This window comes from Arachis hypogaea, chromosome 14 (assembly GCF_003086295.3).
Source record: "Arachis hypogaea cultivar Tifrunner chromosome 14, arahy.Tifrunner.gnm2.J5K5, whole genome shotgun sequence".
NCBI lineage: Eukaryota > Viridiplantae > Streptophyta > Magnoliopsida > Fabales > Fabaceae > Arachis > Arachis hypogaea.
Genome location: NC_092049.1, coordinates 16,502,739 through 16,514,426, shown reverse-complemented (window position 1 = coordinate 16,514,426; position 11,688 = coordinate 16,502,739). Strand labels below are relative to the sequence as shown.

At 40.0% G+C, this 11,688-nt stretch overlaps 1 protein-coding gene across 1 annotated transcript; it reads right to left on the bottom strand.

Moving 5' to 3' along the window:
* Positions 1-948: 948 nt before the first annotated feature.
* On the bottom strand, positions 949-2,094 carry LOC112742314 (uncharacterized). Its single transcript, XM_025791550.1, has 2 exons — positions 2,040-2,094; positions 949-1,670 (listed from the first exon to the last, which is right to left on the bottom strand). The coding sequence occupies exons 1-2, from the start codon at positions 2,092-2,094 to the stop codon at positions 949-951; spliced, it is 777 nt and encodes a 258-aa protein (XP_025647335.1).
* Positions 2,095-11,688: the final 9,594 nt, after the last annotated feature.

The window sequence follows — 11,688 nt, the reverse complement described above, 5'->3', positions numbered from 1 at the left end:
ATAATAAGTGCATGCAGAAATTAAAGGGTGAGAAACAGTGCAGAAATTTATTTCATTGAACTATAATCATTTTTATCTGGAGATTTTAGTATGGTCATTTTCTATTTGATGCATTTTACGGCATCACAAGCATGATTATGCTTACCCATAGAATCAGAATGATGCAATATATTAACTGAATGGATTCAGTAGAGATAGCAATCATCATCATTCTAGACTTAAAATTCACTAGGAATCTAGTATTCTACTTGTTGAGCATGTTCTCATTTCTAGGATTTGCAAAGATAAAGTTTTCAAATAAGGAAAAACATGGGACTATGGGAATAGTACTGCAAGTCATCAATAATATCTTTGTGACTATATGATTATGTTTTGTTTTATGAAAAATAAGGTAGCATGCATTGTTTTCTCTAGGGAAAGGAATCTAGAATCAGTTCTTCTGGCACATCCAAAAGATGAGAATCCGATTCTTGTTTTCATCCCTCACTTGCAAAACCAAAAATACATTATTTTTTGGTAAAGTATACTTTTTGTCCTTAACGTTTATGATTTTCTTTAAAATTATCTCTGATATTTAATTTCATTCAATTTTGTTCCTAACGTTTTCAGATCATTCAACTTAGTCCCTAACGTTTTTTATTTGTGTCAACACTATTCCTGGATGTTTTCAATTTTATCCCTAACATTTTAGATGAAGTTAATATTTAGGGACAATTTTGACACATTAAAAACGTTAGAGACATGAAATTAAACGTTATAGGTCTTTTTGGAAAAAAATGCAAATATGAGACAAAAAACATACTTTATCCCATATTTTTGTTTTTCTGAGCTCAAATTTTGTTGTTTTACCGAATTGCCATGAAAAACTTGATGGCATCGTCTCAAGTTAATATTATTTTTGTCTTGAAAGTTGAAACACTTACCAAGAACAACCTTAATGTTCTTCTCCTACACTATCCTACATGAATTTGGGTTCTCATCACTAAACATGGATGTGATGTTTCCATTTTTATTGCCATTGTAGTAGGAGTGATTGTAGTCTCTAGTAGTGTAGTATTCCATCCTATTATAATGTATGTACCTTGGCGATGACCTAACATACTCATATTCAGTGACATAAGGTGATGGCCTATAAGCATTGTAGCTATGTGTCACATGAACATGTTGGGGTGGCTCTCCTAGAAACATTGGCATATTCCTATTCTGGTATTGAAATCTATCCGAATATCCTACATAGTTATGGCCAAAATCATATCTGTTCACATAGTTATATGGGTGATGTTGGTGCATCACATGAACCTCTCCAACATCTCTAGTTTCTGGGGTGCTAGGTGGTGGATTCTGGCAATGACATTCATTATTATTCTCTGGAGGTCTTGGTGATGTTACCTTGGTTGGTGGTTCGCCTTTCAGAGGTTCCTCTGGTAGTGGTGATGCTTCTTCTTGTGCTGGTTCAGGTGCCTTTTTTGAATTTGCTTCAGGTTCTGGTTGTTGTGTTGGTTCTACTTCTTCTTGTGGTGGTGGTTGCGGCTCATCGGTTAGAAGATCTATATTGGAAATGGTGGCGATTTTCCTTGTCTTCTTGATCACCTTGAGAATCTTTTCTAGATCTGCCCAACCTATGATTGTTATCTTCTGTTGCGGGTAATCAATATATAGATCATATATACCTTCATGAACATGAAAGCTTTATCTATCAAATTAGGGGTGGGATAGGGTAAGGTAGGGTAAGATTTAAGCTCCACTGTAATTCTACCATGAGTTTAAACCCCTCAATCTGTGTTCTTATCAAAAGAGAAGAATTTGGATTTAAATCTCCACTCGTTCATCATATGTAAATATATATTTTTATGACCATGCATATTATATATTAAGAGTGCCGGTTGGACAGATAGGATTGGCCCTATTGGATTGCCAACCCACTGTGATCGGATTAAATGAATGGTTAATGATAGTAGCATTGTTGCTTTATCATATACAATAGTTTTGTTGGTTAGGGAAATTAATCATACATCTGGCATGCATGCAAGTGTTCTTACCATTGATGCCGGAGAGTGCTTTCTTGATCTTCTGCACGCATCCTTGACAGTCCATTCGAACATGTACCTATGTTACTCGAGGTTTCTGCAGCATCTGCATTATTTCATGATGGGTTAGTAGTGTGAATGAAAGACATAATTGCATTGACATGTTTATAATCAATTATATGTTATGTACCTACAATTCAGCTGGAACCATGGAAGTGTAGATTGGATTGAATTGAATTGAATTATACAAGTATATTCTCAGGAATTTTGATATGGGAATATCTTATTCCCATGTTTGGTTCAAGATTTAAAAAATTATTCTTGGATATGTTTTATTCCCTGGAATCAAAATCCAACCCATTTCATTCCCATTTCTCCCCTAATTATCTTTAATTCCAATGGGAATGGAATATGTATAATAAAGTGAAAAGACCAAAATACCCTTGTTAATTTCACTCCAACCCTTGTTTTCAGATTTTTACTCCTCGGTTGACCAGAAACCCAGACCCTAGCAGAGCCCCTCTCCCATCGAAACTAAAACCTAGCCGAGCTTCTTCCCCAAATATATGGAAGCTCCACCAGCGTCAGACCGTCTCGCCGCCGATTTGAGTTTGCACGACCACCCCTTACCTTATTCTAGAAGGAAATTCACTTCAATAGTTCGTTTGCGTTCGTGTTCTGATGAGCGGATATTTTATACGCTTTTTGGGGTTAATTTCATATAGTTTTGAGTATGTTTTAGTTAGTTTTTAGTTTATTTCCATTAGTTTTTAGGAAAAATTCATATTTCTGGACTTTACTATGAGTTGTGTGTTTTTCTGTAATTTCAGGTATTTTTCTGGCTGAAATTGAAGGAGCTGAGCAAAAATCCGATTCAGGCTGAAAAAGGACTGCTGATGCTGTTGGATTCTGACCTCCCTGCACTCAAAGTGGATTTTCTGGAGCTACAGAACTCGAAATGGCATGCTTCCAATTGCATTGGAAAGTAGACATCCAGGGCTTTCCAGCAATATATAATAGTCCATACTTTGCACAAGGATAGACGACGTAAACTGGCGTTTAACGCCAGTTCTCTGCCCAATTCTGGCGTCCAGCGCCAGAAAAGGATCAAAAGCTGGAGTTGAACGCCCAAACTGGCATAAAAACTGGCGTTCAACTCCACAAATGGCCTCTGCACGTGAATTACTTAAGTCTCAGCCCAGCACACACCAAGTGGGCCCCAGAAGTGGATCTCTGCATCATCCATCATAGTCTACTCATATTTTGTAAACCTAGGCTACTAGTTTAGTATTTAAACAACTTTTAGAGACTTATTTTGGATCTCATGACATTTTAGATCAAAACTTTGTATTCTCTGACGGCATGAGTCTCTAAACCCCATTGTTGGGGGTGAGGAGCTCTGCTGTGTCTCGATGAATTAATGCAAGTATTTCTATTTTCCATTTAAACACGCTTGTTCCTATCTAAGATGTTCATTCGCGCTTAACTGTGATGGAGGTGATGATCTGTGACACTCATCACCTTCCTCAATTCATGAACGTGTGTCTGACAACCACCTCCGTTCTATATACGATTGAATGAGTATCTCTTAGATTCCTTAATCAGAATCTCCGTGGTATAAGCTAGAATTGATGGCGGCATTCATGAGAATCTGAAAAGTCTAAACCTTGTCTGTGGTATTCCGAGTAGGATTCAAGGATTGAATGACTGTGACGAGCTTCAAACTCCTGAAGGCTGGGCGTTAGTGACAGACGCAAAAGGATAGTAAATCCTATTCCAACCGGATCGAGAACCAACCGGTGATTAGCCGTGCTGTGACAGAGCGCGTGAGCGTAGTGTTCACTGGAAGGATGGAAGGTAGCCATTGACAACGGTGATCCACCAACACACAGCTTGCCATAGGAGGACGTGCGTGCGTGAATAAAAAGACAGAGGAAAGCAGAGATTCAGAAGACAAAGCATCTCCAAAACTCCAACATATTCTCCATTACTGCATAACAAGTAACCTTTAATCCATGCTCTATTGTCTATTTGCAATTCAACTGATAAACATAATTGCCTTCCTGACTAAGATTTGCAAGATAACCATAGATTGCTTCAAACCAACAATCTCCGTGGGATTCGACCCTTACTCACGTGAGGTATTACTTGGACGACCCAGTGTACTTGCTGGTTAGTGGTATGCGTTGTGAAAAGTGTGATTCACAATTCGTGCACCAAGTTTTTGGCGCCGTTGCCGGGGATTGTTCGTGTTTGAACAACTGACGGATTATTTTGTTGCTTAGATTAGGAAAAATCTTTCTTTTTTTTGTTTAGAGTCTTTTATTATTTATCCCTTGTTAAAACACTTTAAATTTATAACTCAGTTAGTTAGAACGTGGTGTTTATGTTCATGGTAACTGGCTATCATATTTTTTAAACCTTTTTCAAAAATAATTTTTCTATTAAATCCTGTGCCAAACTTTAAGTTTGGTGTTTTCAAAAATAATCTTTCTTAAAATTTTCGAAAATTTCCATAACTCATTTGGCTAGAGCGTTAATCTGTGTCCTTGGTAATTGGGTTAGAGTCTTTTATATTCTTTTCAAAACCTTCTTTTTCATAAATAATATTTTCTCTATTAAATTGTGTGCCAAACTTTAAGTTTGGTGTTTTTCAAAGTGTTCTTAAGTTTTCCTTCTGTCTTGATCTTAAAATTTTTAAGTTTGGTGTTCCTTGGTGTCCCCCCCCCCAAAATTTTTGAAAACAAGGAACCTCAGATCTAAAAATTTTAAATCCTGTGTTATCTTATTGTTTTTCTCTCTCCTTTAAAAAAAATTCAGATTTTTATTTCAAAATTTAAAACCTTTTTCAAAAATCATCATATCTTTTTCAAAATCTCCTAACCACTTTCTCTCTCCTCACTTTTTCGAAAATCATAATTTTTGTTATTTTTATTTTTGGTTAAGTTGTCCTCTTTCTATAAAATAAAATAAATAAAAAGGTAAATCAATCCAAGTTATATCCCTTTATCCATCATGGACATAAGTGGAAATGAACAGTCCAGGAGGACTCTGGGGTCATATTCTAACCCCTCTACTGCTTCATATGGGAGTAGCATCTGCATACCCTCCATTGGAGTTAGTAGCTTTGAGTTGAATCCTCAGCTCATTATCATGGTGCAGCAAAGTTGCTAGTATTCCGGTCTTCCACAGGAAGAACCTACAGAGTTTCTGGCACAATTTTTACAAATTGCTGACACAGTACATGATAAGAAAATAGATCAGGATGTCTACAGACTATTACTGTTTCCATTTGCTGTAAAAGATCAAGCTAAAAGGTGGTTAAATAACCAACCTAAGGCCAGCATAAGAACATGGAAACAGCTGACAGAAAAATTCCTGAATCAGTATTTTCCTCCAAAAAGGATGACACAGCTAAGGCTGGACATCCAGGGCTTTAAACAAGGAGATAATGAATCTCTTTATGATGCCTGGGAGAGATACAGAGAGATGCTACGAAAATGCCCCTCTGAAATGTTTTCAGAGTGGGTTCAGTTAGACATCTTCTACTATGGGCTTGCAGAAGGAACTCAGATTTCTCTAGATTACTCAGCTGGTGGTTCTATCCACATGAGAAAGACAATTGAAGAGGCTCAAGAGCTCATTGATACAGTTGCCAGGAATCAGCATCTGTACCTAAGCAGCAACCCTTCCATGAATGAAGAGGTTAAAACAGTAACTGCTGAATTCAGTACTGTAAAACAAGCTGCTGAATTCAATCAGCAATTGGATTTTCTAACAAAGCAGCTAGCTGAATTCAAGGACAGGCTACAAGAGACAAGGATAGCTAATATACATATGGACGAACAGTTTAAGCAAACAAAGCAGCAGCTATCAAGGCAAATAGCAGAAGAATGCCAAGCAGTTCAATTAAGAAGTGGGAAAACATTAAATACCCCACCTCAAGGCATCAAAAATTCAAGAAATGAGCAACCCACCAAAAATTCACCTGAGGACAGTAAGAGCCCAGGGAAAAATAATTCTGGCACTAAAACGCCAGAAAATGGGTGGAAGGCTGGCGCTGAACGCCCAGACCATGCCCAAAACTGGCGTTCAGCGCCAGAAACAAGGTAGGATTGGCGTTCAACGCCAGAAATGGGCAAGAATCTGGCGTTGAACGCCCAAATGGGGCAGAATCCAGCGTTGAACGCCCAAAATGGGCACATTTCTGGCGTTCAGGCGCCAGGAACAGACAGTGAGCTGGCATCTAACGTCACTCCAGCTTCTGACTCAGGCACTCAATTGCCAGTGAGGGATCAGACACACACAAGTGCTGATAACAACCCCTCTAAAAAGGCTTCTTTAACCACTAAGGTTGAGGAATATAAAGCCAAGATACCTTATCCTCAAAAACTCCGGAAAGAAGAGCAGGATAAGCAATTTGCTCGCTTTGCAGATTATCTAAGGACTCTTGAAATAAAGATTCCATTTGCAGAGGCACTTGAGCAAATACCTTCTTATGCCAAGTTCATGAAAGAGATCTTGAGTCATAAAAAGGAGTGGAGAGAAACAGAAAGAGTTCTCCTCACTGAAGAATGTAGTGCAGTCATCCTGAAAAGCTTTCCTGAAAAGCTTAAAGACCCTGGGAGTTTTCTGATACCATGCATATTAGAAGGTGATTGCACCAAGACAGCTTTATGCGATCTTGGGGCAAGCATCAACCTAATACCTGCATCCACTATCAGGAAGCTTGGCTTAACTGAAGAAGTTAAACCAACCCGGATATGTCTCCAACTTGCTGATGGTTCCACTAAATACCCATCAGGCATGATTGAAGACATGATTGTCAGAGTTGGGCCATTCGCCTTTCCCACTGACTTTGTTGTGCTGGAAATGGAGGAGCACAAGAGTGCTACTCTCATTCTAGGAAGACCCTTCCTAGCAACTGGACGATCCCTCATTGACGTCCAACAGGGGGAAATAACCCTGAGAGTCAATGATGATGAGTTTAAGTTGAACGCTGTCAAAGCCATGCAGCATCCAGACACATCAACAGACTGCATGAAAGTTGATCTCATTGACTCTTTGGTAGAAGAGATCAACATGGCTGAGAGTCTCGAATCAGAGTTGGAAGACATCTTTAAAGATGTTCAGCCTGATTTGGAGGATTCAGAGGACATGAAAGAGCCTCTGAACTTTCTTCTGAAAGAGGAAAAACCTCCTAAACCCGAGCTCAAGCCACTACCACCATCCTTGAAATATGCATTTCTGGGAGAAGGTGACACTTTTCCAGTGATCATAAGCTCTGCTTTAAATTCACAGGAAGAGGAAGCACTTATTCAAGTGCTAAGGACACACAAGACAGCTCTTGGGTGGTCCATAGGTGACCTTAAGGGCATAAGCCCAGCTAGATGTATGCACAAAATCCTATTGGAAGATAATGCCAAACCAGTGGTTCAACCACATAGGCGGCTAAATCCAGCCATGAAGGAAGTGGTGCAGAAAGAGGTCACCAAATTACTAGAGGCTGGGATTATTTATCCCATTTCTGATAGCCCCTGGGTGAGCCCTGTTCAAGTCGTCCCAAAAAAGGGAGGCATGACAGTGATTCATAATGAAAAAAATGAACTGGTTCCTACAAGAACAGTTACAGGGTGGCGCATGTGTATTGACTACAGAAGGCTCAATACAGCCACCAGAAAGGATCATTTTCCTTTACCATTCATAGACCAGATGCTAGAGAGACTAGCAGGTCATGATTATTACTGCTTTTTGGATGGCTATTCAGGCTATAACCAGATTGCAGTGGATCCCAAGGATCAAGAGAAAACAGCATTCACATGTCCATCTGGAGTGTTTGCTTATAGAAGGATGCCCTTTGGGCTATGTAATGCACCTGCAACCTTCCAGAGATGCATGCTCTCTATTTTCTCTGACATGGTGGAAAAATTTCTGGAAGTCTTCATGGATGACTTCTCAGTATATGGAGACTCATTCAGCTCCTGTCTTGATCACCTGAAACTTGTTCTGAAAAGATGCCAAGAAACCAACCTAGTTTTAAACTGGGAAAAGTGTCACTTCATGGTGACTGAAGGAATTGTTCTTGGGCATAAAATCTCAAACAAGGGAATAGAGGTGGATCAAGCAAAGATAGAGGTAATTGAAAAATTACCACCACCTGCCAATGTTAAGGCAATCAGAAGCTTTCTAGGGCATGCAGGATTCTATAGGAGGTTTATAAAGGATTTTTCAAAAATCGCAAAACCTCTAAGCAATCTGCTAGCTGCTGACACGCCATTTGTGTTTGACACAGAGTGCCTGCAGGCGTTTGAAACGCTGAAAGCTAAGCTGGTCACAGCACCAGTCATTTCTGCACCAGACTGGACATTACCATTTGAGCTAATGTGTGATGCCAGTGATCATGCCATTGGTGCAGTATTGGGACAGAGGCATGACAAGCTTCTGCATGTCATTTATTATGCCAGTCGCATTCTAAATGATGCCCAGAAAAATTACACAACCACAGAAAAAGAACTACTTGCAGTGGTTTACGCCATTGACAAGTTCAGGTCATACTTAGTAGGATCAAAAGTGATTGTGTATACTGACCATGCTGCTCTTAAATATCTACTCACAAAGCAGGATTCAAAACCTAGGCTCATCAGATGGGTGTTGCTTCTGCAAGAGTTTGATATAGAAATAAGAGACAGAAAAGGAACAGAGAACCAAGTAGCTGATCATCTATCCCGGATAGAGCCAGTGGAAGGGACGTCCCTCCCTTCTCTTGAGATCTCTGAGACGTTTCCTGATGAGCATCTATTCGCCATTCAGGAAGCACCATGGTTTGCCGATATCGCAAACTATAAAGCTGCAAGGTTCATACCCAAGGAGTACAACAGAATACAAAAGAAGAAATTAATTACTGATGCAAAGTACTACTTGTGGGATGAACCTTATCTCTTTAAGAGATGTGCAGACGGAATTATCCGTAGGTGTGTGCCTAGAGAAGAAGCACAGAGGATCCTGTGGCATTGCCACGGATCTCAATATGGAGGCCATTTCGGAGGTGAGCGAACAGCCACCAAGGTCCTCCAATGTGGCTTCTATTGGCCCACACTCTATAAAGATTCCCGAGAGTTTGTACGTAATTGTGACAGTTACCAAAGAGCTGGTAATCTGCCTCATGGTTACGCCATGCCTCAACAAGGAATCTTGGAAATTGAGCTGTTTGACGTATGGGGAATTGACTTCATGGGACCTTTTCCACCATCATATTCAAACACTTATATTCTGGTGGCAGTTGACTATGTATCAAAATGGGTTGAGGCTATTGCCACACCCACCAATGATACTAAAACAGTGCTGAAGTTCCTCCAGAAACATATCTTTAGCAGGTTTGGTGTCCCTAGAGTGTTAATCAGTGATGGGGGCACTCACTTCTGCAATAAACAGCTTTACTCTGCCATGGTTCGGTATGGAATTCGCCACAAGGTGGCCACTCCATATCATCCACAAACCAATGGGCAAGCTGAAGTCTCTAACAGAGAATTAAAGAGAATCCTGGAACGGACAGTAAATACCCGTAGAAAGGATTGGGCACGGAGCTTGGATGATGCTCTGTGGGCTTACAGAACAGCATTCAAGACCCCTATAGGGACCTCTCCATACCAACTCGTGTATGGTAAGGCATGCCACTTGCCCGTGGAACTGGAACATAAGGCCTACTGGGCAACCAGATTCCTAAACTTTGATGCCAAATTAGCAGGAGAAAAACGATTGCTTCAGCTAAATGAGCTAGAGGAATTCAGATTCACAGCTTTCGAAAATGCCAAGCTTTATAAAGAAAAATAAAAAAAATGGCATGACAGAAAGCTGTCATCTAGAATCTTTGAACCAGGACAGAAGGTCCTGTTGTTTAACTCTAGACTCAGGCTATTCCCCGGGAAACTGAAATCCCGGTGGAGGGGACCATACGTGATTACAAGTGTGTCACCATATGGTTATGTGGAGCTTCAAGATATTGATTCTGATAAGAAGTTCATTATCAATGGACAGAGAATCAAGCATTATCTTGAAGGCAACATTGAGCAAGAATGCTCAAGGCTGAAGCTAGATTAAAAGCTCAGCAAGGTCCAGCTAAAGACAATAAAGAAGCGCTTGCTGGGAGGCAACCCAGCCATGGGGCAACAATCCTCTAAGCATTTTGCCCTATTTCTAATTTTATTTTTTTATATAGAGTTCATTGACAACAGGGTAAATAATCATTTACAGAAGACCTCGGCACACAAAACAGAGAAAAAGATCTCACTGGCAAGAAAACGCCAGTAATGATAGCAGTTGGGCGCTCAACGCCAGAAAGGGGCACCCACTGGGCGTTGAACGCTAGTAATGGCAGCAGCTGGGCGTTGAACGCCCAGGAGAGCAGCAATTGGGCACTGAACGCCCAAAACAGGCAGTGTTTGGGCGTTCAAACGCCAGGAATGCAGGGAGGAGCCAAATTCATCTTTTCCACACGTATTTCCATTTTAATTTCAAATTTCATGCTTCAATGCATGATTTTTTTTTTTACATAAACATGTCAAGAACCCTGATTTCTAAATTCCATAATTTCTAAAAACCCTACCACAAAAAAAATTTTTTTTTAAATGTATTTTAATCCATAAGCACCAGGCATCTTTGCAAATTCAATCTAACTCTTTTCAAATCTTTTCTGAAAACAAATCCATCTTTCCAAATCAAATCCATATCTTTTTCAAACCTCCATATTATCTTTTTCAAAATTCAGATTTATCTTTTTCAAAAATCTATCATATCTTTTCAAAATTAAATTATATCTTCTATCTTATCTTCTTCAACTCAATCTTTTTATCTTATCTTTTCCAATTTTTCGAAAACCCACCCTCCCATCCCTTTAAATTTGGGTTCGGCCACCCCCTCCTCCATCAACAATTGCACTTAGCTCTCCTTCTATCCCTCTCCTTTCTTTTCTTTTGCTTGAGGACAAGCAAACCTCTAAGTTTGGTGTGATTATCCGAGATCACTAAGATCATGGCTCCCAAAGGAAAACAACCCACTCCAAGAGGAAAGAAAGAGAGCGTTCCAAAACCACTTTGGAATCAAGGGAAGTTCTTATCTAAAGAACATTCAGACCATTATCTTAAAGTAATGGGTCTGAGATCAGTGATCCCGGAAGTTAGATTCGATCTGAAAGAAGATGAATATCCGGAGATCCAGAAGCAAATTCGAATCAGGAACTGGGAAGTCCTAGCTAATCCTGAAACGAAAGTAGGAAGGAACATGGTCCAGGAGTTCTATGCTAATATGTGGCAGACTGACAAGCAAAAACTATCTGGAACTGCCTTCTATGAATTTCGGACCATGGTCAGAGGGAAGATTGTTCATACCACCCCTGACAAGATCAGAGAGATCTTAAAGCTACCTCAACTAAAGGATGATCCAGACTCCTTCAACAGGAGGATGATGAGAGCAGACATTGACCTGGATAAGATTCTAGAGGACATATGTATCCCTGGAGCCAGGTGGACCACCAACACAAAGGGTGTCCCAAATCAACTCAAGAGAGAGGATCTCAAACCAGCCGCCAGAGGATGGCTGGACTTCATTGAGCGTTCTCTGTTGCCCACTAGCAACCGATCTGAAGTCACAGTTAAAAGAGCAGTGA

Coding starts and splice junctions, on each gene's coding strand:
- LOC112742314 (XM_025791550.1), bottom strand. CDS start 2,094: ATGGACTGTCAAGGATGCGTGCAGAAGATCAAGAAAGCACTCTCCGGC. Junction 1,671..2,039: donor AGCACTCTCCGGCATCAATG/GTAAGAACACTT, acceptor ATGTTCATGAAG/GTATATATGATCTATATATT.